Source organism: Phocoena phocoena, chromosome 7 (genome assembly GCF_963924675.1).
Source record: "Phocoena phocoena chromosome 7, mPhoPho1.1, whole genome shotgun sequence".
Lineage (NCBI taxonomy): Eukaryota > Metazoa > Chordata > Mammalia > Artiodactyla > Phocoenidae > Phocoena > Phocoena phocoena.
In genome coordinates this window covers 36,344,226-36,369,858 of record NC_089225.1, presented here as the reverse complement: position 1 = coordinate 36,369,858, position 25,633 = coordinate 36,344,226, and the positions used below count along the sequence as shown (strand labels likewise).

Sequence of the window (25,633 nt, the reverse complement as noted above, 5' to 3'; positions counted from 1 at the left end):
CTGGCTTTCAGTCACTGGGCAAGGCCAATTATGGTGAAGCAATGTCAACATGACAGAAGAGAGAAGGGAACAAGGACAAGAAAGATAATGAAAGAGGAATGAAGAGACACACAAAGAAAAAAGGGGAATTAACAACAGATTCAGAAGAGCACAAAATAATTATGAGAGTTCTTTTCACAACTTTATACAAATTAATTTTAAAACCCAGATCTATAGGGGATTTTTAAGGAAGTTATAAATTACTAAAATTGAGCCCAGAAAAAGAATAAAAACATATTGCAAGAAATTAATAGGTTATTAAAGACTCTCCTTCCTCCTCTCTGATATCAGGGTCAGGCAGAATGATTTCATAGGGGAATTCTTTCCAAACCTCAAAAAATAAACAAACTGACAGCCTAATGAAACAAGGAAAGCCATCACCATTATCAAAACTTGTCAAAGATAGTTCCACAAATGAAAACTGTAGACCATTAATAATGGGGAAAATCTTAAATGAAATATTAACAAATCAAATTCAGTAACACATGAATATGATATGATACAAACAGCTAGGGTTCATTCAGGAATGCCAAGAGTGTTCTGTATTCAGAAACCTAATGATGTGATAAAACAAAAGAGAAAAATCATATGCTCATTGTATTAGATTTAAAAAGACATGTGGCAGGGAGGGGGAAGGGTAAGCTGGGACCAAGTGAGAGAGTGACATGGACTAACGTACACTACCAAATGTAAAATAGCTAGCTAGTGGGAAGCAGCTGCATAGCACAGGGAGATCAGCTCGGTGCTTTGTGATCACCTAGAGGGGTGGGAGGGAGACGCAAGAGGGAGGGGATATGGGGATATATGTATACATATAGCTGATTCACTTTGTTATACAACAGAAACTAACACACCATTGTAAAGCAGTTATACTGCAATAAAGATGTTTAAAAAAAAAAAAAAGACGTGTGGGATTTCCCTGGTGGCACGTGGTTAAGAATCTGCCTGCCAATGCAGGGGACACGGGTTCGAGCCCTGGTCCGGGAAGATCCCACATGCCGCGGAGCAGTTATGCCCGTGTGCCACAACTACTGAGCCTGCGCTCTAGAGCCCGTGAGCCACAACTACTGAGGCCAGCGCACCTAGAGCCCATGCTCCGCAGCAAGAGAAGCCACTGCAATGAGAAGCCCACGCACCACAACAAAGAGTAGCCTCTGCTTGCCACAACTAGAGAAAGACCCCATGCAGGAACAAAGACCCAACACAGCCATAAATAAATAAATACTGATGAATTAAAAGAAATTTTTTAAAAAGAGGTGTGAGCAAATCCAATATCCATTCTTATTTTTTAAAATAAAATCTTAGCAAAATAAGAATAAATGAATATTTTCTTGTCATAACTAAGAATAAATCTCATATCAAAGGCCAGCCACATCCTCAAGTAAGTAAGCTTCTCAGTCAAGTCAGGATACCCATAACATTACCATTTATTAATATTTGCTGGAAGTAGCTAAGTGATAAGCTTCTTATTCACAGCAAAATAATTACATAAGTATAAGAGATAAATATTGGAAAGAACAAGGCAAAATTATCATTATTTGCAGAATAAATCATTACATGTCCAGGGAAAGGAAGAGTATCAACTAAAAAGTCTATTAGATAAAAAGAGAATTCGCTTACATGGCTAGCTTCACAGTTTAAGAAAGTTCAAGAAATGTACCACCTTCATAGATCACAGAGATTTTTCTGTGTGTAGAACAAGTATGACCTTAGAAGAAGGATACTACCTTAATGCAGTCCACCATGGCTTGGAACTTGGCATCTTTCAAAACATAATAAATCTTTGTGAGAGAAGGAGCCTTCCAAGCAAAGATTACTCACCCTATGCCAAACTGCACCACCAACTCTATTGTAATGAGCCTCTTGGGAGCTAATTTTTTCCAAGGGCTGGGAAGAAAACAAAATTTTGAGGCATTGCTACATTCTTTTTTGGACCAGAATCAGTATATGGTGCAGTGTACTCTTACTGCCAAGTGACTGGATGAAGAAACAGCCAGCTCATCACTGCAGTGTAGTCTCCTCACCCTCTTCCTTCTGAGCCATAGGTATCTTTGGCAGGGGAATTCTGAAAGTCTCGTGGGCTCTCTTTTACATGATAAGTTTCTCAGCTGGAAATACCAGAACCCTACCATTAATATCATGATAAAAACAAGACTAGTAATTGAAACTATGCCAAAAGTAAAGTTGTTAAATTTAGGTATTTAGATACTAATGAGAATGACTTTTGTTCTGGAAGAAATCAAACATCCTATTTGAATGTTAACCAAAATATACACTTTCTTCATACATGATGTTGCCAGTAGTATAATCTCGATAAAATCCACTATTTTAAATTATTTCCATCATTTAGAAAGTACAACTTTTGCAGAATATTTGTATATCATTTTATGGGTAACCAAGCAAATCCATGTTAAATTAACTCATTTAATCTTCACACTAATCACACGGGTAAGACTGTTATTTTGTTTGTATCATATGGGAAAGCTGAGACTTAAAAATATTAAGGAATTTGCCCACATTCTCAAAATTAGTACGTGAAGAAGTTAGGTCTCAAGCCCAATTTTTTTTGTAGTTCAAATAAAAAATATATTTGACCACATAAACAAAAAAAATACATAAGAAAAAATAGTGTAACAGTATATGTAATAAAACAAATTTTAAAAGTTTAAATAACATAGTTACAAATTTGCATGAAATATTCTCTAGTGTAATACATTTAAATGTGGAGAACACTTTTTTCTTTTGTACAAAAAAACAAGTCAAATGTTAAAATTGGACCACCCAAAATTCATACAAAAACTTGAATGAAAATTCATATAAAACTTGTCCATTACAAGGACAAAATTTATCTAAGCACTCATTTTTCAAATATGAAAAGGCCATGAAACTGTCAGTGATTGAAATTCACTTCTCCTTTCTGAACTGTTCAAGCTCCCATAGTGATAGGTATGATTTCTGATTTATACATTTAAATTACTCTTATTTCTGAGTCTTTCTGACATCGTCAGTACAGAAGGTATCCACTTAAATGTGAGTATGTTTTTAGAAGGCTATCTGTAAATCAGTCACTACTTTAACTGACTTCTCTTTACAAACAAAACAGTGCTGCACTGAGAAAATAGCCGTTACATCCAATGGTGCTTCAGAAAGAAAATCTAACATTCCCAAACAATATGCATCATCAATCGTATTAGAAGATCTAAGAAACCATACAGAGAGGAAAAAAACTCAAATGTAAAATGTTTATAATTCTGAAGATTAAAAATTGAATTAAAGAATTATTAAACTAGAGAAATTCAATACTAGCCTGCCAATGTCTGAACTTAAACATATCCCAGTGCCACTAATACACCAATACAAGAGGCAGATAAACCCTTTCACATAAACCATGAACAGCTACATCAAAGCTATAATTCAAAAAAAAAAGAAAAGAAAGAACTCTTGTGCAGCCCAGATCTTTGGATTCCAGATATGATTTTGTTCTCCAGTACATTGGTACAGAATGATTCTTTCACCTATTCTTTTTTTAAACTGGTCTGGGACTTCAAAAATGGCACCCCTCTGATATTAATTCTACTTGAACCCTTGGAGTCATTAGTAAGTTTGAATCTGGAACGATACCTTATTTTTCCTTCTCTTCAGAAAATTTACCGCGAAGGTTGGGATGAGATGAAGATGAGCTGTGATGTACGGCTGGACGCCATCCCCATCCAGGCCGCCAAGGCCTCCAGGGAGATCGCCAGTGATGTGAGTATGGCCTTGTTTAACTCCTCAGTTTTTCAAACAAATGCCCTAGGTACACTGAGAGTTCATGCTGTGATCCATCTGCTTTGTTTTTCTGTCTCCAGTATAAATACAAGCTTGACCATGAGAAGCAGAAGGGACACTACGTGGGTACCCTCACAGCCAGGGATGACAACAAGATCCGCTGGGCCCTCATAGCTGGCAAGATTCAGAATGAAAGAGAGTACCGGCGGCACTGGGCCAAATGGAAGTCTAAGTTCCAGAGCCCTCCGGATATGCTTTCCATCACGCACTCTAAACATTGCCAGGCTCTGGTCAGCGACATTGATTATCGCAATTACCTGCACCAGTGGATGTGCGTGCCTGACCAGCAGGACGTGATTCAGGCCAGGAAAGCCTACGATCTGCAAAGCGATGTGAGTGGGCTGCGTTTTAGCCTGAGCTCTTGCATCATTTTCCCATGACTCCCAGAAAGTTTATGTCATTAAATCCTTGCATCATCACTTCACATCTTTGTATAGCGAAGAATTTGGTTTTGGTTAGACCTTATAGTATGGTATCAAAATCACCAGAGCCATGAAGGATCTGGACTTTGTATCAAGAAATAAGTGGTAGTGTGAATATAGTTCTTAACTGTTTCCGGTTAAAGACAGCTACTCTGAAAATATTATTTTAATAGAATTTAAGTAGCAACAGAGGTTTAAATTGTAACTAATATATCAGCAGTCCATGGTCAGGATGTAGTCACAGATATGCTATTTTAGTTGACACAGTATTTTTAAATGTTGAATTAAGTTGCCAAGGCTTTTAAATCAGGGAATTTTGTGTACAAATCTAGGGGTTCCCATTTTTATTGAAAAAAAATCAGAGGATGCAGCTCCAGACATGCATTAGCCCTTGCAACAATAACCTGGAGCTGAATTGAGGCTAACCCCCTTTAAATAGCAAATAAGTCCCCAGCCGGTTTGTCATACCACCTGGCCTCATAGTTAATTTACTTATGTTACTTGTCTGGCTGCTTGAGTATGTCATTCTTAAAATGCATTTCTCCATCAGACCAATGGATAGAATAAATATGACCAGGGTCACTGACTTCTTCCTGGTCTTATTTTCACAGGCTATTTACAAGGCTGACTTGGAATGGTTACGTGGGATCGGCTGGATGCCAGATGATTCTGTTTCTGTCAATCATGCCAAGCACGCTGCAGACATCTTCAGTGAGGTATGCCAGGATCTTATCCTGCCATTCAGCACATTTCCTAAGAGACTGAGCAAAAACTGTAAGAGCCAAAATGCAGTCATTCCCCATCAGCAGTTTTAACAATTTCAATTGCTGTCATTTAAGCCAGACATACATTTTTCCAAAATAATCCTGTACTGTCCCTTTCACATTATGGAATCACATCCATCTACACTCAACAATGCTTAGAATTGTATAAATAGAAACCTTCTTTTGTCAGCAATGGCAATACACTTGAGAGAAGTTTGTCCAGTTGAAAAAAAAAATGAACTGAGTTCACATAATGATACATTACATGGCTTTGGGAGCTAACTAGATCTGCTACTTTAAAATCTGTGGAAGGTGTAAGAAGGCAACCCATTTGTTAAAAAATAAAATGCTAAGAAGAAAGCCAAATTGCCAGGAAGATGCCATTGACATACGGCATTCTATGCCTCTAGTAGAGAAAGGGTCCTTAAATGCAGCATATCTTTATCAACTCACACAGGACCAGAGACTACAGCTATCTAAAAGATATTTTCTTTCCCATAGAGAAAATATCGCACAAAAATAGAAACTCTCAACTTTACTCCCGTGGATGACAGAGTTGATTACGTGACAGCAAAACAAAGTGGTGAAATCCTAAATGATGTAAGTACATGACTGTCATTCTAAAATTGCTCGGTTGGGAAGACATCATTTCCAAAGCTTTTCCACTTACTTACACTCAGCGTGCAGTCATTGTCTGAGATACAGATTGTAAACGTTGAGATGAATGATGCTAGCATTTGCTTGGACAGCATTATGTTTTCTTAATATCAAAGAACTTACCAACTTTCTTCTCATTTCTAGATTAAATACCGAAAAAATTGGAATGACACCAAATCAAAGTACACCCTCACAGAAACCCCTCAGCTGCATGCTGCCCAGGAGGCAGCCCGAATACTAGACCAGGTATGGATTTTACCTGGATGCCTGGCACTTTGTATGGGGACAGAGGACCATCACATAACAATAGGAGATTTATCCCTCCATTCTGACTCCTTGGTTTAACCCTTTGTCCTGGCTGTCTTTTAGTATCTCTACAAGGAAAGCTGGGAGAAACAAAAAGCCACAAGTTACATTTTGCCTCCGGATGCTGTGCCGTTTGTTCATGCCCATCACTCTGGTGACGTTCAGAGCGAGGTAATTTATTCTGATATGAGTGTGCTTTGCAAAGGCTGGACCTTCCCTGTGCAGGAACCCATTTATGCTAAGGCATGTAGCGTAATGGAGAGTTCCTTGTTGGCTGGCAGGCCTGGCCAGGCTTGGGGATGGTCAGGGTACTTGCTCCCTTCTGGTCCTTTTCCCATGGGCTTTTGGCATTCTTCATCTTTTTTTTTCTTGGCTTCTTTAAAAACTATCGTTTGAAGTCTTTGTTTTTTCTTCTATTCCCTGCTTCCCTAAAATCTCTAAGCTTTCAAATACAATATTGCCAGAATTAGAAAATAAGTGTATATTTTTCTATTTTTAAATTGATATTTCTTCGTATCTATTTATTTCAATGTTTCTGTTTTGTTTTTTAGCAAAGTGGTAAAAATAGATTTTATTTAAAAACTATAGTAAAAGGGGAAAAGCAACCTCATTACAGAACTGGGCTCAAGTCCAAATACAAAAAGGACAATTGAAGATTTATAGCCAAGGAACAGTGAGGGGTCCAGTGGACGGAAAGTTACTAAAAGGAGATATCAAGGATAGGGGGATTCCTGCTAAACTCTGCGAAAATTTAACAGAATTTTTGCTAAAACTGGGCTCTGCAGCCCCAGCAAAGACAGAGACCAAAGTGGAGCCCTCATCAAGAAGAGGGCCCAGGGGAGCCTGACTAAAGTTTGATCAGTGAGAGAGCCTGTCAGTACTTACGTGGTTCTCCTTAAATAATTACATCTACTGAGCGAAATAATGATTATTTTATTTCTATTATTTTATACAAAAGATTTATATATAATCTTGCAATTATTTCGTGCAATCTTGTTGCTCTTTCCCTTTTACTTTTTAAAAAAAATATCTTTATTGGAGTATAATTGCTTTACAATGTTGTGTTAGTTTCTGCGGTACAACAAAGTGAATCAGCTATATGTATACACATATCCCCGTATCCCCTTCCTCTTGAGCCTCCCTCCTACCCTATTTCAATGTTTTTTGATATTTATTCTTGGGGGAGTAACACAAAGAGCTGGGGGACTGAGTTTGCTGATGTTTCAAGCCCCCTTTGCCTTGTGTGCTTGTCAAAGCTGATGGGATCTCTGTTCCTCTTCCCACCAGCTGAAATACAAAGCTGATCATGTCAAGCAGAAAGGTCATTATGTTGGTGTCCCGACGATGAGAGATGATCCTAAACTGGTTTGGTTCGAGCACGCAGGCCAGATTCAGAACGACAGACTATACAAAGAGCACTATCACAAAACAAAGGCCAGAATCAATATACCTCCTGACATGGTGTCGGTGTTGGTGGCCAAGGAGGGGCAGGCCCTTGTCAGTGATACTGATTACCGCAATTACCTGCACCAATGGACGTGTCACCCTGACCAAAATGATGTTATTCAGGCAAGGAAGGCCTATGACCTACAAAGCGATGTAAGTGATTTTTGTTTCTTAATTATCTAGAAACGTATGGTCTACTCTGAGAATCATAAGCAGCATTCTAGAACCACCAGTCTATGACACTTTGGACCATAAATACTTAGTTTGCTCTCAGAAGGTAATTAAGACTGGATATGAAGTAGAGAAAGGTTGGGAGCAGTGACAGACAGCTTTGCCTACTGACTGTGCATTTCTGAATAACTTTCAAAGTCAATTTTTTAGAAATCTGCTTTTGTACCATCTCCGCCATCAACAGCTCCTCACATTTGCATGGAAAATTATCAATTTATGATTTAAAATAATAATTGGCTGGGGTGGGAGCTGAGATGGAGTTGGGATTTTGACTACATTAGATGATAGTGTAGTCAGGGACCTGGGAATGCCTCCTTCTTGCTTTGCTGAGCGTCTCCTTCCTCATGGCATTTATGAAGGAGTTGCTTACAAGGGATCAAAGCAAAGAGGACACAATGTACTGATGAGCTGCATGAGGCCCAGAATCCCTTATGCAGAGTTTAAAGCTGGGATGGAGAATATATCTCAGGCCACCTCCCATTGAAGGCTGAATCAAGATCTCTACCTGCCACCAGCAGTCTTTAGGGAACAGAAACACAATGCATCGATGTGATGCTCAGGTGCGCCGAGGAGCTAACCCTACCTGGGTCTTCTCATAATTACCAAAACAGAAACAGGATGTCAAAGACTGCCTGCAGCACAGGTGGTGAACTTGAACATCCCACCTCACTGGTTGCTGCAGGAGGATGACCACTGTGGAACTTTAATCAGATTAGCAACTCCTCTTCATTTGGTGTGGGATGGCCTGAGAGAATTCAGGAAGTGAGGGGGAAGGGTAGAGATGGGCTGGAGGGATGCTTCCCCCAACCCTACAGTACATGAGCATTTACTCCTTTACTTAGTCTAAATGCCCCCTTAGTCTAAATGTATTTCTGTGTAACTATAACTTCCTTGGTAAAACCTTCTCTTATGCTCACAGATGAAAACAATGGTCCCTTACCCTCAACTCCCACAGCATCTGCATGGTCTTCCTCTCATAGCCTTTAACCACTTTGCACTTTATAAGTAACTTTCCTTTACACTTAGAGGTCTTCCTTATACTTATACCTCAAATAACCTTCCATAGTTCTTCATTTATAGTAACAGGCTCAAGAAATGTTGCTCAGGTGTACGGATGAAATCATGATTGAATCAATGAGACAACAGCCACTAGAGAGAAAACCCTAAAAAGCTTCTGAAAACATTGTTTCTAACCTGCTGCTTGTCATCCTGTGCCTGAGTCATTTATACCTGCATCATGTCTCCCTTCCTGCTCTCAGAAAGTCTACAAAGCTGACCTGGAGTGGCTCCGAGGCATTGGTTGGATCCCCCTGGATTCTGTAGACCATGTGAGGGTTACCAAGAACCAGGAAATGGTGACTCAGGTAAGCAAAGCCTGTTCTTCTTACATAAGGCCTGGCCTCCTTACCTGCCATGTGGGGATATGTACCTATCCCCATTTGGGGGGGCAGGGGGGACACCTGTCTTAATCGTCTCTATTTCTTTGCAGATAAACTATAAGAAAGATGCTCTTGCCAACTACCCTAACTTTACAAGTGTGGTGGATCCTCCAGAGATTGTTCTGGCCAAGATTAACTCGGTCAATCAAAGTGATGTAAGTTCGCTTTGTGTATAACGAGATACACAAACTGGAGACTTAGTTGTCTGTAGTTGAACAGGCTTGCGTAACTCCAGATAACTGCGTGTGAGACGATAGGGAGTAAATTATAAGAAAATCTTTGGCGGAGAATGTCTTAAAAGTCACTAGTAGGTGGTATACTGTACCCACTTTTAGATAATATCTAAATTATTATCCAAAACTTTCCATTATATTAGTTATAATATAAATTATATATCATATAATGAAATTTAACCAGTTGGTTAATCTCTAAATGTAGACTAATTATTATCTTGCTAGGTAGATCTTGTGAAACTTTAAATATACATTTAGAATAATCAAAGGTTTTGTTTTGTTTTCTCCCCTCAGGTAAAATATAAAGAAACATTTAATAAATTAATAAAGGGCAAGTATACCTTTTCTCCAGATACACCATATATTACCCATTCCAAAGACATGGGAAAACTCTACAGTACCGTAAGTTCCATTTTATGTGATATACAACTCAGTTCCGAATTTTAAGCTCTTGTCGGTATTCATATTCTTGGCTGATTTTGTGAGCAACTGAACTTATAAGGAGATCTATTGTTTTTGTTGTATTTAGTCTTGTTTATTAGAAGTAGCATATTATTCAGGGCAAATAATGTTTATCCAGCTGGTGTTGTTTGAGCCCCTGTGATGTGCCAGGCCCTATGAGAGGCACTGAGGAGCTAAAGATCAATGAGACAAACCCTCCAGGAGCCCCTGTAAGTGAGGGAGACATTCAAATAAAGAGAGAGACCATAACCTAACAAGAGCTATGTCACTTCCGGGCGCACGTAGGACCAAGCAACTACCAACAGAGAGAAGAGAGGAAAGGCTGGTCCCTCTTTAGCAATCATGTACATATATCTCCAGCCAACAAGTGGAGGACTTGCCCTCCAAATTTTAATTCAGCTAATCTAAAGGTGATGTGTGTGTAGCGTATATGTGTATATGCCGAATGGGAAGCCATCTTTGGTGATTCTCTCTCTGTGTGCAAATTTGTTTTCACTTTTATTAGAACTGTAAATACAGTTAAACTCTGTTATAAAATGCCTCAGGGTCTGCAGATTTAATTTGCAACAAGCGCAAAGACTCTGCCCTGTTCTTAGGTACGCACACTAACAGCTGTTAATGAAGATCTAAGCCTTGCCTTTAATCATGAGTATTTTACCTTGATTTTACTACTTTCTTTCAAGTGACACCTGAAAGAAGTTGAATGCAAACTTTTGTTGATACACCTTTCTTTGTCCTAGGTACTGTATAAAGGAGCATGGGAGGGAACCAAGGCCTACGGCTACACCTTGGACGAACGCTATGTTCCCATTGTTGGAGCCAAGCATGCTGACTTTGTGAACAGTGAGGTCAGTAGGACTTTTTCCTTTCACAAGTTTGAGAGTCTTTCCAGCCACAAAGGGCTGGTTAGAAAGCCCCAGTGATTTTCAATGTTGCACCTATTTCACAGCTTAAATACAAAGAGACCTATGAGAAGCTGAAGGGTCACTACCTGGCTGGAAAAGAAATCAGTGAGTTCCCCAACGTGATTCACTGTCTGGATTTCCAAAAGATGAGGAGTGCGGTAAGCAAAGTTCACTGTAACAGAGGATCTGCACACTTAAGTGTAATACTAGTCTGCCTATTTATAATCTGCCCTTTGGTTCAAGATTAGCTGGGGGGGTGGGATGGTGAGGAATGAGCCAGTCTTGAGACTGTCCCCCGCGCCTGCCAGTTAGCCCTGTGCACCTCTGATGGCTGTGTGTTTTCACCCTTTCCCTCCTGCCTCCTCCAAACACAGTGAGGGCTCTGTATTTGGAAAAAGGAGAAAACAAAGTCACTCTTTACCCTGTGTTATAAAAGGATGGGAAATTTTTAAAGAAGAAGAGTATATTAAAGTGTCATTTTTTAACCTTAGTCTATTCTAAAGGTATTGATCTATGTTGAAAATAAGACTATAAAAGAGATTGATCAGAATAATTTACATTTAATTCCTTTCTTATTTTTGTCTTTAAAAACATATTATTCTTTAGTTGAACTACAGAAGACATTATGAGGACACCAAGGCAGATATTCATATCCCCAATGATATGATGAATCACGTGCTGGCTAAAAGGTGCCAGCACATCCTCAGTGACCTGGAGTACCGACACTACTTCCACCAGTGGACATCTCTTCCAGAAGAACCCAGTGTTATTCGGGCCCAAAACGCGCAGGAGATGTTGAGTGATGTATGATGTCCTTTCTGCAGGTTGACTAAGTTACAGGCTTCACCCAGCCCTGCCTGGGGCCCCATGTTCTAATTGTCCCTGTATTCCTAAACCCTGCTGCTTTTCAATACAAAGTGGCATGAGTAACCTTTTTTGGTGTAAGGATCCCCTTGGAGCAATGAGGCACCTATGTTAAATATTTTATCTGGTCAACACTAGACTAAAACTTAGCTGTTGCTCTCTTCCTAAACTTCTTTAGGCCAGGGCATTAAAGACCTTCCAGGTGTTGAGAAACCCACCCTATGACTGCTAAGTACTAAGCACAGCCAAGGGCTGATAGGAAATTATCAAATGCTCGATTGTAAATTCAGTTAGTACCTGTCACCTTTCACAGTTTCTTCTTTCTTGCAGAACGTGTATAAAAGTGACTTGAATTGGCTGAAAGGCATTGGATGCTACGTTTGGGATACACCCCAGATCCTCCATGCCAAGAAATCATATGACCTCCAGAGTCAGGTGAGCCATCTTCTTAGAGGGACTAGCTCACTGTGGATTGATGGGCTCCATGGTGCTCTCAGTGGAGTGATAGCAAGGCTGTCCCTGTGCCCCAGAGAAAGCAGCTTTGACAGTGCATGATCTAAGGGAACCAAAGGCCCCTGCCCAATAAAACCTCTCTGGTGGCCTGTTCTGGTGCTGGTTTTCCTCAGTTTGAGTCTCTCCTGTGATTTAAGGCTATAGACATTTACAGCAGAAAGTTATCTGGGAGGTGTTTCAGAGTGAACTGCTCTCAAGCATCTACACCTTAGTTGATCAGGTTAACTGGCAGGGAGTAGAATGCGCATGCATACTTTGACCATAAATAGTTAAATCTTGAAGTAAAAAGTAGACATGTGGGAAATTTCCCAGCAGAAATTCAGCTTGGATAGGGCAGACTAATGGAATGTTGAAATTGAGGGGCTGCTGTCAGGGATGGAGTATAGGCATGGAAAACAACACAAGGAAGAAGGGACATGGCAAAGATCTAGACTCCACTCTTGGTCAAGAGAAACTGTTAGTTTTGACAGCCATGCCAAGTCTCAAACTGTACAACGTATCCTCTGTTAGGATTAAAGCAGAAACCCAGAAATAAAGGTACATCTAAGTAGGCACAAACTGCTAAAGCTGATGGAAGACCTGCATTTTACCATTTTCAGTGACTTTTCTTTTTCTTCACAGATACAATACACGGCAGCAGGGAAAGAAAATCTAAAAAATTATAACCTGGTCACAGATACACCGCTTTACGTGACTGCTCTTCAAAGCGGCATTAATGCCAGTGAGGTGTGTCTTCCTTGTACTTCTCTCCCAAGACAAGCTGTTATTGTCTTTACATATTGTCAAACAACAGAAAAGAATAACCCATGCTTTTTGTCTGTAGGTGAAATATAAAGAAAATTATCATCAGATTAAAGACAAATACACGACAGTTCTAGAAACGGTGGATTATGACAGAACCAAGAATCTGAAGGATCTGTATAGCAGTGTGAGTTGAGTTCTCTTTCTTTTCTCTGTATTTGAGTAACCTTTTTCACCTTTATAGACAATAAGAGATGAAAAGGGACAGACAACCTTACCCCCAAAGGTCTTTCCAATCTTTTTCCCGGACCTTTAAATTCCTACTTTATCTTGGAAGTCCTCATAGTTACAAGTAAATCAGCCCCAATTTGAATATTGTTCTGTTTCATGCAATTGACACAAATTCACCAACTCCTTCCTTATTGCAGACAGGTACTGTTGAAGCTCTTCTTTGTTGACCCTAGACTTGTTTTTCTGTGGCTTCTCCCTTGGCCAGTGACTTACAGACCAACAGAGGCACACTTTTTTTCCTGCCTCTGAATTGGTTACATTTTTTTTTTTTTTTTTTTTTTTTTTGCGGTACGCGGGCCTCTCACTGTTGTGGCCTCTCCCGTTGCGGAGCACAGGCTCCGGACGCGCAGGCTCAGCGGCCATGGCTCACGGGCCCAGCCGCTCCGCGGCATGTGGGATCTTCCCGGACCGGGGCACGAACCCGCGTCCCCTGCGTTGGCAGGAGACTCTCAACCACTGTGCCACCAGGGAAGCCCTGGTTACATTTTTAAACTTCATTTTGAATTAATTTTAGATTTACAGAAACACTGCAAAAATAGTACAGAGAATTTCCTCATACTTTTCTCTATAGTACAACTATCAAAACTAAGCAATTAACATTGTTACGATGTTACAATGTTAATTATAGGCTTTATCCAGACTTCACCACATTTTCCACTAACCTGCTTTTCTGTGCCAGATTCCAGTCCAGGATCCCACATTGCATTTTGTTGTCGTGACTCCTCAGTCTCTTCTAATCTGATAATTTCTCAATCTTTCCTTGTCTTTTTCTCATCTTGACACTTTTTGATGAATACTAGCCAGTTATTTTGTAGAATAACTGGCTAGTATTCTTTCCTCAATTTGGGCTTATCTGATGTTTTCTCATGATTAGATTAAAGGTATGCCTTTTTCTTTTTTTTGCAAAAATAACACAGAATTGATGCACCTTTCTCAGCACACCATAGCAGGTGGTACATAATGTCAGTAACTTGTGATGACCTTGATCACTTGGTTAAGTTGCTCACTGCCGAGATGCTCCACTGTAAAGTTACTAGTTTTACCTTTGTTATTAATAAATATCTTGGAGGAGATCCTTTGGGACTATGCAAATATCCTGTTTGTCCTTATACTTTCTCTCATGTGTTTTAGCATCCATTGATGGAGCTTGCCTGCAAGAATTATTACTGTGGAATATGCCTACTAGTGATTTTCTCTTTCCCTTTTTTCTTCTATATACATTTATTAACTGGAATTCTTCTGTAAGGAAGAGCTGTTCCTTCTCCACTGTTGGTTTGCTTACATGGGCAATACCCATGGCTCATGGGTATTTATTTTATTCTATGGTAGAGTCTAATATTATTGTTATTTATTTTGTTGCTCTAATGGTTTCAGCTTTGCTATGGGGAGCTCTTTCAGGGTGACTCCTGTGTCCCCTTGATACACCCAATCACGTGTTTTTTGAGCACTTCCTTACTGCTTGGCACCACAAGATGTTCCAGGCTCATCTGTATTTTCCCTGTTCCAGACCTGGAATCAACCACCTCTCTAAGAAATCCCAGTTTATTTTATTGGAGAACGGTATTTTGAACCAAGATTTAAGCACTAAGTGTGCTCATTACTACTAGGATGTCATTGTTCCTAGGCTCTCTAAGTGGACAGAGCTTAGAAATATATGCATGTATACTAACCCATGTATGCATACATATCTGTATCTATTTCTGTACTTACCTAACTGTATCTATATTTTAAAATCATGAGTCCATACTGATACCTTCAGTGCAATTAAACACCACAGGGTTCATTCTATCCTTCACCCTTTCCTTAAGTGAAACTTATTTTTCCAACTTGTGACTTTCTATTTCCTTTCCAGTGAAAAGCCTGGCTCTCATTATTTATGATATATCTACTTATTTGTGCAACCCTTGTATCCACATAAAGTATTTTCAGAATATCTAACACACGCCTGTGAGAAACAAATTTACTAACTAGAGTAGGGTATTTTTTTTAAAATAAATTTATTTATTTATTTATTTTTGGCTGCATTGGGTCTTTGTTGCTACGTGTGGTCTTTCTCTAGTTGCGGAGAGCAGGGACTACCCTTCGTCGTGATGCGCGGGCTTCTCATTGTGGTGGCTTCTCTTGTTGCGGAGCATGGGCTCTAGGCGCGCGGGCTTCAGTAGTTGTGGCACGCAGGCTAAGTAGTTGTGGCCCATGGGCTCTAGAGCACAGGCTCAGTAGTTGTGGCGCATGGGCTTAGTTGCTTCATGGCATGTGGGATCAGTAGTTGTGGCCCATGGGCTCTAGAGCACAGGCTCAGTAGTTGTGGCGCATGGGCTTAGTTGCTTCACGGCATGTGGGATCTTCCTGGACCAGCGGTCGAACCTGTGTCCCCTGCATTGGCAGGCAGATTCTTAAACACTGCGCCACCAGGGAAGCCCTAGAGTAGGGTATATTGTGTGCAGTTATATTTGCCTATAGCCTTAGAGTATCCAGTCAAGTTACCATTTTCCAAATTTACTTAAGTCAGTTGTTTTCTTTGCCACTTCCTTCACTGTAGTCTTGTTATACATTTGTATTACAATCAGATTTATTTGCTACAGTTTGTATTCCATTTTAGTCACCTCCCCCATTCTGGCTGATTCTTTGTTTTAATTTGCATACAGTAAATTTCACTCTGGTATGTAGTACTATGGCTTATGACAAATGCATAGAGTCATGTTTTCACCATTATAGTCAAGATACAGAAAAATTCTGTATTACCTCCACATTGTCCCTTTGCTGCCCCTCTCCTCTCCCCTAGCATCCACAGAGCTGTTTTCTGTCCCTATAGTTTTACCTTTTCCAGAGTGTCACGTAAACGTGATCACAGTATATATGTAGCCGTTAGGTCTGGCTTCTTTCTCTTAGCAAAATGCATTTGTGTTTTACTCACATTGCTGCCTAAATCAGTAGTTTATCCTTTTTATAGCAAAAGCAATATTCCAAACCACAGTTTGTTTTTCCATTCACAGCTGAAGGACATCTGAGTTGTATCCAGTTTTTGACAATTAAGAATAAAGCTGCTATACACATTTGCATATAGGTTCTATGTGTTCATAACTTTTTATTTCTCCTGGGTATATAAATACCTAGAAGTGGAAACAAACATTTTTTAATCTTCATATATATATATATATATATATATATATATATATATATATTCATATATATTTTAATGTTAGTGGTTTTCATCCTCCAGGAATTCTAGACCTATGAGGGAATGAATATGGCATTGAAACCTCTGATAACTGTCAAACTGTGATAAGTGCTATGGTAGAGAACAAAATAATGGACTCTGAAATTATGGTCATGACATTAAACCCATTATTCACTTAGGAGTACTTGGCTCCTACAGAGTGAGAAGATCTGGGGATTGCTAGGGAATGTCTGAGAAGGACAAAAACAGAGGAAAAATCCACTGCTGGAAGCTAGCCAGATTGCATTTTTCTGTGTTCACAAGAAGATTTTTAACCCTTATAGAACCTGTACAAGGAGGCCTGGGATAAAGTGAAAGCCACCAGCTATATCCTGCCTTCCAACACCGTGTCCCTGACACACGTCAAGAACCAGAAGCATCTGGCCAGCCATGTAAGTCAAGTACAGATATGATAACCTTCCCACCACCCTTTACCCTTCCCTGCCCTCCACTTCCAAAATGTTTCTGGCTGATTCCTGTGTTGCCTGTGTTGAACACCAGCAAATAACTCCAGACACTTGGTCATCACAAAGTCTGTGCACTTATGCTTCCTTTCAAGGGCCCTGAAGTCCAGAGAGATTCACAGACACTTACATGAAGGACAGCGATGTGACCTTTTAGGCTGCCTGCCTGAAAATGACATGGATGGATACACTCTATTTTAGCCAGAAATGGGAATAGGTAGAGGACATAATATGCCATACAAAATACTCTTTTCTAATAGAATTATGTGGACATTGCTATAAAAAATAAACCAGTGATGTACAGCAGAAACTAACACAACATTGTAAATCAACTATACTTCAATAAAAATTAATTAAAAAAATAAAAAATAAATAAATTGTACCCTTAAAAAAAGACAGTGAATGTGGTAACTAGTTATTGCACCAGACCCAAATACATGATTTAAAAGTAAATCATTATCTTTATCACTATGAAATATAAAAATTTTTAAATCTTGAAATTCAGTTTTTTTTAAACAGAACTTTTCTTAGGTATAGACATAATTTTTTTTAAATCCTAAATCACATGAGCTGTTTAAATATAGTATAGTATAAAATCTTAACACTTTTAACCCTTTATGCCTAATATGTTCTTAAGTAAAACTTCTTATTGTAAAATTCCCTGTAACCTTCACTGCAGTTCTAATAAGACTAATTCTCTTTCGGAAACTTTACTTCTATTAGAGACTTTTACTTCTTAATTATGAACATTTTATGTAACACTTTAGACCAGTATTTCTCAAATCTTTTTTTTGACCATGACCCACACTGAGAGATTTATTTTGTACTGCAAGTCAACACACACACACACACACACACACACACACACACACACACAACTGAAGTTTTTGTGAGTGCCTTCTGATATAAGCATTTTACAGAAGAGTACTGATCACTACACTAAAGGCAGTGCATCCTGATCTTTCAATTCTATTCTCTTCACTTAAATGCTAATGACTCAGGAAACTGATTTCACTACTGTTTAATGGGCCTAGAGAGTCATGTTTAGAAAAAGACGTTGTTAGACAATATATGGAATTAATTTAATTTTTACCCAGAGGAAAAATTAAATCTAAATGATTTTTCCCAGAGCCAACTCTATTTGGAAGATTGCAAACCGACTAGCCCAAAGGAGCAAGCTTTTCATTTGGGAAGAGAATTTTTGTAGATAGGATCCAGAAAGTTCAGCAAAGACTTTTTCCTTTAGTCATGAAAAAAGTCACAGAATACTATCTTCTTTATAATTGAAGAATAGCTTAGATGTAAGGAGTATGTGAACTAATGTTACGGAAAATTCTGATGGGAATTTTGTTTAGTTTCCAGTCAGTGAAGAAGGGCTTTACTGGAGTTCTGTATATATATATACATATATACTCCCATCTTTCCTTTCTTTTTTTTTTTTTTTTTAACTGAGATGTGGGTCTCTGAGTTGTGAGAGCGTTGTTATTTTATCATGTGCTAGGAGATTGGATCTCAGCCTCTGTAAGGGCCTTACTTCCTAATTCATGAAATCATGAAGCATTAATTAATAGGCAATATGGCTTAAGAACTAGACGTTGGTTTTCCCATAGAAGTTAGTTGCACTGTGTTTTTGGAAAGCCTTGTAGAAACTGAAATTCAAGGATTGAGTCTCTTAAGCATCAGGCTTGTCAGTTACTAAAAAAACAAAGAAATTCCTGAGTACATTTTTCATCTTTCACTTATGGTTAAGAAAAACAAAACCAATATCACAAAAGAGATCATTTAAAAATTACATAATCTTTAAAAGTAGTTGTGGTAACAGTAGAAGTACCAGTATTGGTACAGGGGTTTTAAAACCGGTACCCGAAGAACATTTACACACAGTCTACTCTAATCCTCAGGTAATCTGGAGGCAGGCTGTGCCACCTCTGCCTGTGGGCACAGACAAGGAAACAAGCTCAGAGAAGTGCTGACCCCAAGGTGGCCCATCTTAGAGTCGGGTCCTTCTGTTAAGTCTCATGCGTTTTTAACAATCCAGATCCATTACTCTTCAAAACTGTGTTTCTTCCTTTGTATTTTCTCTCTATAGAACAAATATCGGGAAGAATATGAAAAGTTCAAAGCTCTTTATACTTTACCCAAAAGTGTTGAAGATGATCTGAACACAGCACGGTGCCTCCGAGTTGGCAAGTTTAACATCGACGTAAGTGACCCCAAAGGCTGGCTTCAAAAGTCAAGTAACAGAGCCACGAACTATAAAGCAGAACATGTTCTGTTCAACAACGCGTATGGCGTTGACCATGCACGTGTGAGGAAGCTAAGTGTTCTTTCAGCCCATACTGCTTCCACCACCGCCATGAATCTGTAGAAAGTGTCAGAAACTTCTAGTCTCCACCCTGCCCCCAACCAACTGCTGTAAATTGGTTCCCCTGACCTCTCTGGTGTCTAAGAAAGGCACGTATCACCATGATTCCTTGCGTAATTCCCTGTGTAACTGGCATGTTACGTTATCTTCACAGCGCCTGTACAGATCCGTTTATGAGAAGAACAAGATGAAAATCCACGTGGTGCCTGACATGGTAGAGATGGTTACCGCTAAGGATTCTCAGAAGAAAGTCAGCGAGATCGATTACCGCCTTCACCTCCACGAGTGGATTTGCCACCCCGACTTGCAAGTCAACAGTCACGTCAGGAAGGTCACAGATGAGATCAGCGACGTAAGCCCATTGCTTATGAAGATCTCCCCTCCCCAGACCCATACGCCCACCCTGAAGAGAGACTGACTCACCTCGTTCTTCACCTGGTTCTTCAGCTCAGCCCTCTTCCAGTATTGCTTTTCGATACACCCATAGGTCTGTCAGGAATTCGAGGCCGTCCCTAGAAGCAGGGCTCTCTATGCTGATGTCTCCAGGACACCCACGGCCTCAGGGCATAATGTCTTGCTTTTCATTCCACAAGGTCATCCTGGGTCCCGAGGGTGTCCATGTCTTTGGTGTTAAGGTTACAGTAAAGTTTTCTTTTTCTGACCCCCTCCATCTGATGCAATCCCCTAGATTGTGTACAAGGATGATCTCAACTGGCTGAAAGGCATTGGTTGCTACATCTGGGACACTCCTGAGATTCTCCACGCCAAGCATGCTTACGATCTACGCAATGATGTGAGTTTGCCTTGTTTTTTGTTTTTTTAGCTCTTTAAAGTATGTTTCCTTCTCTGTGTAGTCTAGCGTCAAGGGGAGAGTATGTAAAGTATAGACATTGTCACACCCAGCTGTGTCTCAAGTGGTGCTGAGGATGGCTGAGCTGGAAGAAGATTCTGAGGAGCAGAGCGCCCATTTCTCAAGAGTGCAAACAATGCAGACGAGCTGTCCCACTGTGCTCTGGTGGAGAAGGGACCCCTGGCTCTTCTCGCCACCTTCTGAACTATTTTGGATATATTAATGCACATATAATCCTCATTATGAGAAAAAACTCGTTTGTTAGGAGTCTTTGATGCTATAGATGGGATCTATTTGTAAAGAGGATTAGCTAGGCAAAGTAATACTGTAATCAAGATTTCAGGAAGAAAGCTTAAACATTCCTAGGAAAGCAGTTGTCAAGCCTCCTAGAAGACTCTAAAAGATCCATGTGACTGTAAGCATTGATTACGCCGATTGTTATAAAATTCAAGTGCATGTTAGTCTGTTGTAAATGCCATTTACATGGATGTAAATGTACATGTAAATGCCATGAGTTAAAAGCAACCAAACCCTCTGTGAAAACCAGCAATTTCTAATATAACGAATGGTCTAACACAGGCTTATTTTCTTCCTTTCGGCAGATCAAGTACAAAGCTCATGTGCAGAAAACAAGGAATAACTACAAGTTGGTTACTGACACTCCCATCTATGTTCAGGCTGTCAAAAGTGGGAAACAACTAAGTGACGTAAGTGCCCACTGGGAAAGTTACTGCTGGGAGAGTAAAGACAGGGCCACTGCTCCAGCAGAAGTGGGAAAAACCAAAGTAGGGCAAGGCCAGGCCTTTTCTCAATGGGAAACCAGAGTTGGTGCCTTAGAAAGTACTTAAGAGTCTGCTCTTAGGGCTTCCCTGGTGGCGCAGTGGTTGAGAGCCCGCCTGCCGATGCAGGGGACACGGGTTCGTGCCCCAGTCTGGGAAGATCCCACATGCGGTGGAGCGGCTGGGCCTGTGAGCCATGGCCACTGAGCCTGCGCATCCGGAGTCTGTGCTCTGTAACGGGAGAGGCCACAACAGTGAGAGGCCCGCGTACCGCAAAAAAAAAAAAAAAAAAAAGAGTCTGCTCTTATTTCCTAAAACCTGATATGTTCCATCAGTTTCCTGGGGTGGCCTTGTAAGTGATCCAAATCTATGAAATCCATGGATTTAAAAAGCTTTTAGAGCTTCCAAGGTTACTTTTGTATCCTTGTGTTGTAAGCAACGGTTTATGCCTCATAGTATCAGCCTTCTAATACATTAGTGCTCACTATGGTAAGATGAGGAGGGGAAGGTCTCTGCAGTTACAGATGTGGCCTCTACCATGCATAATCGGTGAGGCTTGAGAGAAGCTCTTAATCCCCCAAGCCTCAGCATCCTTATGCAGATGACTAGAAAGTGGATAGAAAGCACCCCCTGTAATGGCACAGTGACACAGAGCAGGCTGCCCATTTTTTTTTATTAACCCCAAAGGTTAATAAGCAAATATTAAATCCCACCAATGAGTCAGGACGTGAAAACTTATTCTTTTGGAATAGGTAGTGGTAAAATGCCCATTCTTCCTCTTCTTGTGCCTGAGTTGACTCTTCCACTGATTTTTCAGTGTGGGGTCCATACCCTGGCTGTGTTCCTGGTGGACAAAGCACAGTATATGAGATAGAGTTCCCAAGGCAAAGGGGGGCAGGCTATTACTTTTTATAATAGGAGACTTGGGTTTGTGTTTACTTTGCTTCTTTCTAACCCTGCTGCCGTAGTCCACTCAGCTCACTCTGCTTCTCTCTGTACCCAGGCCGTCTACCACCATGACTACGTGCACAGCGTCAGAGGCAAAGTGGCTCCAACCACAAAAACTGTGGATTTGGACCGGGCCCTTCATGCATACAAGCTCCAGAGTGAGGTGAGAAATGAGACCTGGACAGAGTGCCCAGCAGAAATCCAGGACTCAGCTGACGAGGGCCAGGCCTCTGTAGAAGTGGCCTTGGCTTGGGCATCCTCAGCCTTTACAATTTACATCCTGACCTTGTAAATTGTAAAGCCTGTTTCATTCACATGAGCTAAACAAAACAAAACAAAAAACAGTGCACTGCTTGTCTTCCCTCTTGTCTGAGAGCAAGCAGTGGGCATTTTTGGAGCAATGCTTGCACAGAAGTTACATAGAACAGGGTCAGTCTACTATCTCTGCTCTCAAAAAGCTTAAAATCCAAGACAAGATGACAAAGACAAGGCATATAATCATAAAAGACTATTTATTTGGGCTTCCCTGGTGGCGCAGTGGTTGAGAGTCCGCCTGCCGATGCAGGGGACACGGGTTCGTGCCCCGGTCTGGGAAGATCCCACATGCCGCGGAGCAGCTGGGCCCGTGAGCCATGACCGCTGAGCCTGCGCATCCGGAGCCTGTGCTCCGCAATGGGAGAGGCCACAGCAGTGAGAGGCCCACGTACTGCAAAAAAAAAAAAAAAAAAAAGACTATTTATTCCATACAATAAGAGATAAAGCTAGAAATTACTGTTGGAATTCAGAAGAGAAGGAAACTAGATTCCACTCACGTTATTTAATATCCCTGTTCTTTGTTATCTGGTGGTGCTACTTTGGTCTCACCTTTAATGCTACTGTCCTATACTGAATGTTAAAAGTAATTTGGTTTTTAATATTTTAATAATATTTAATAATATTAAATTATTAATTATTTATATTAATTAATAATTATTATTTATTTATAATTATTATAAAATATTAATTATTTTAATAATATTTTAAATACTATTCTTTAGCTCCCCTGAGAGACAGACTATTTCAAATCACAGACAGAAACTCCTTTCCTCCTTCTGCCAGGAATATGAGCCTCCTGACCTGACAGCCTAACATCAAGACACTGTATTTATGGGGTCCTAGGGGCTTCCAAAGATGCGTCTTATAATTATGACTATCTCGGGGATTGGTGATGGCTTGAATATCAGCTAAGGGTAGGGTTAACCACAGAGGTGGCACTAGCTGCCGATTTACTTTTCCCAAATTCTTGCTGGTTGCCATGCAGTCAACCAGGCATATGTTTAGAAACACAGAAGAATTATTTTCTATAAACCCCTTCACTCATGGCTCTTTTTTTGAAAGCAATATGTTAAGAGTAATTTGCTTCATTGCTTGACTCTTAGAATTTAGTTAATTTCTTCTTGAAATCAATTCAATGAGTGTAAGTACACTAAGTATCAAATTGAAAACCTGGATCTGACTTGTTTAACTTAGATCAGTCATTTGATGTAGCTCCCATTTAACCTGCTCTTCTCTGTCCCGGCAGAATCTGTACCGAAGAGCTGGCCTGCACTCCCTGCCTACGGGATATAGGCTTCCGGTTGACACCCCTCACTTCAAACACACCAAGGACACCCAATACATGAGCAGCTATGTGAGTGGTCTCCTCTTCATTAAGATGGGGCTTAAAGGGGGAAGGGGGACGCTAATATTTGTTAACAGTCTATTCTCATCCCCCTAATCACACCCTGAAGTTTCAACATGATACAATGATGGGAGCAGGGAAGGGGAGATGGTGTGTTTTCTAGGGGTGCTGCTCCTGCAATTCGGCAGTGCCTGGGTAGCCCAGTGGGTTAGCGTAGGATTTTCATGGGGTTGTATCTGCATCACTCAGTTACCTTGGCTTAGCAATCATGGCTGCCATGACGCCTCCACTTCTTTTGGCCTTAGCACAGAAGCATCCTGAACTATCCCAAGCCCTCTACTGGAAATGCAACTTCATACATGCACCACTGCTGGGTAGCGATAGTGTTGTCTTCCTTCTGCAACATTTCATTGCAGAAGATACAACATCACCGCATGTTCCTTTGAAAGGAAAGGCTCTGATACGTGCCCCACTACTTACCCTCTGTGCCCATTTTATAGAAATCTCAGAGGGGTAGTTAGACTCTCACTACCTGAGAGCATTGCCCAGGCATTAGCTCTGATACCAACCTTTCCCACTAGTGTCAGGTTCGGACTTGGTGAACAAGGCCTGAAGAAGCGTAGGCTATCCCAGTGACTCTGGCCTTCAGGTCATACCCACAAACCAACCATCAGTTGAAGAATGAGCTCTTCATTCCACATTGCCCTCCAGAGTCCTGGGAATCAAACATGCTGACCAGCAAAGTCCCATAGTCTGTGGCCCAATAATATGGTTTCCAAAGCAGAGTCACAGATTTAATCTTCTAACATCATTTTTTAAATAGTCTATAAAGCCATTCATCCATCAGTCTTACAATTAGTCTCTTGTTTCTGCTTTGCATTTCTTAATTTCCTAGCCATAATGGGACTAAAAATACAGGTTTTTCTTGCATTTTGCATACCTACTTACAAACAGATTTAATCTAGGCAACCCTGAGTTGTATTCCTTTCTGGACCTGGCTTTACTAGCCAACAAATAATTTTCAAGACTCAGATTATTACAAAAATTTTGTCAATGACTTTTTTTCTTACTTAATGCTTAGAGACTAATTTTCAAATGAAAGCGACAGCCCTTTTCCATTTGAGAAATGTGACGCTTACTCTCTGTTCACCCATCAGTGATCTCATTCTCACTTTGCGTCTGCAGTTCAAGTACAAAGAAGTTTATGAACACATGAAGGCAAATGGGTATACCCTTGGACCCAATGACGTCCCATTTGTCAATGTCCGAAGGGTCAACGACGTTACTAGCGAGGTACTGTAAATGTTAATTCTGTGGAGGAGTTTCAAAGACCATGGTTTTGTTTGAAATGCATTAAGAATTAATTGTATTTCAGCTATAAACTTACACATCAGCAAGGAGTAAGGAGATCCTTTTTGTCACCATTTTGATACTGATATCCTGTGGCAATGTTTTTTTTATTTTGGTAATGCCATTGTAGAGACCCACCCCATCCATAGATTATAATGCAAATTAATTCCTTCTTTTGACATTTGTATTCAAAAATCTTTAGTAAGGTTGCATGTTAGTCTGACTCATGAACCTGGTTTTCTACATAAACTATTGGTCTGAATATCTAACCCTACTATCCAACCATCTGATAGAAAGTGGAAAGATTGTGCTCAAAATTCTTCACCCAAACAAAATAAATATCACTTTCTATTTTTTCTAATTTCAATCATTTTCTGTATCCTTAATCTCACTTCTCATGGCTCTTTAAATATGTATACTATTTGATTGTTGATTAGTGTATAGATGCCCTCATCATCCTACACTAACCACCTGGAATGGTTTTCCCTCCAATGTAGAGACTGTATCGACAGTTGTACCACAAACTGAAAGACAAGATCCACACAACTCCCGACACGCCTGAAATCCGCCAAGTCAGGAAGACACAAGAAGCTGTCAGCGAGGTGGGTATTTTCTTAGGAGAGAGGGGAGGCCATGGAACCCAGGGATGAATGTCAACCATTTGGTCTCTAATTTATGTGTTTATGGGCATTTTTTTCCCTGTAGTTGATTTACAAATCAGACTTCTTCAAGATGCAAGGCCACATGATCTCTCTGCCATACACACCCCAAGTGCTCCATTGCCGCTACGTGGGAGACATCACCAGTGATGTAAGCATCTCATACGGGTCTTTCTGGAAGACTCTTACCAAGAGGCAGG

The 25,633-nt window shown here is 40.3% G+C and overlaps 1 protein-coding gene across 1 annotated transcript in view; it reads left to right on the top strand.

Moving 5' to 3' along the window:
- Positions 1–25,633, top strand: part of NEB (nebulin) — a 225,939-nt gene that overhangs the window by 145,526 nt on the left and 54,780 nt on the right. The window contains exons 73-98 of the mRNA XM_065880211.1: positions 3,682–3,786; positions 3,888–4,199; positions 4,901–5,005; positions 5,555–5,653; positions 5,855–5,956; positions 6,080–6,187; positions 7,304–7,615; positions 8,953–9,057; positions 9,183–9,287; positions 9,660–9,767; positions 10,568–10,675; positions 10,777–10,890; positions 11,339–11,536; positions 11,927–12,031; positions 12,731–12,835; positions 12,933–13,037; positions 16,643–16,750; positions 18,912–19,025; positions 19,342–19,539; positions 19,876–19,980; positions 20,640–20,744; positions 21,820–21,927; positions 23,326–23,433; positions 24,610–24,717; positions 25,272–25,376; positions 25,480–25,584. Of these exons, the coding sequence (XP_065736283.1) occupies positions 3,682–3,786; positions 3,888–4,199; positions 4,901–5,005; positions 5,555–5,653; positions 5,855–5,956; positions 6,080–6,187; positions 7,304–7,615; positions 8,953–9,057; positions 9,183–9,287; positions 9,660–9,767; positions 10,568–10,675; positions 10,777–10,890; positions 11,339–11,536; positions 11,927–12,031; positions 12,731–12,835; positions 12,933–13,037; positions 16,643–16,750; positions 18,912–19,025; positions 19,342–19,539; positions 19,876–19,980; positions 20,640–20,744; positions 21,820–21,927; positions 23,326–23,433; positions 24,610–24,717; positions 25,272–25,376; positions 25,480–25,584 (3,360 nt within the window). The remainder of the gene's footprint in view (positions 1–3,681; positions 3,787–3,887; positions 4,200–4,900; positions 5,006–5,554; positions 5,654–5,854; positions 5,957–6,079; positions 6,188–7,303; positions 7,616–8,952; positions 9,058–9,182; positions 9,288–9,659; positions 9,768–10,567; positions 10,676–10,776; positions 10,891–11,338; positions 11,537–11,926; positions 12,032–12,730; positions 12,836–12,932; positions 13,038–16,642; positions 16,751–18,911; positions 19,026–19,341; positions 19,540–19,875; positions 19,981–20,639; positions 20,745–21,819; positions 21,928–23,325; positions 23,434–24,609; positions 24,718–25,271; positions 25,377–25,479; positions 25,585–25,633) is intronic.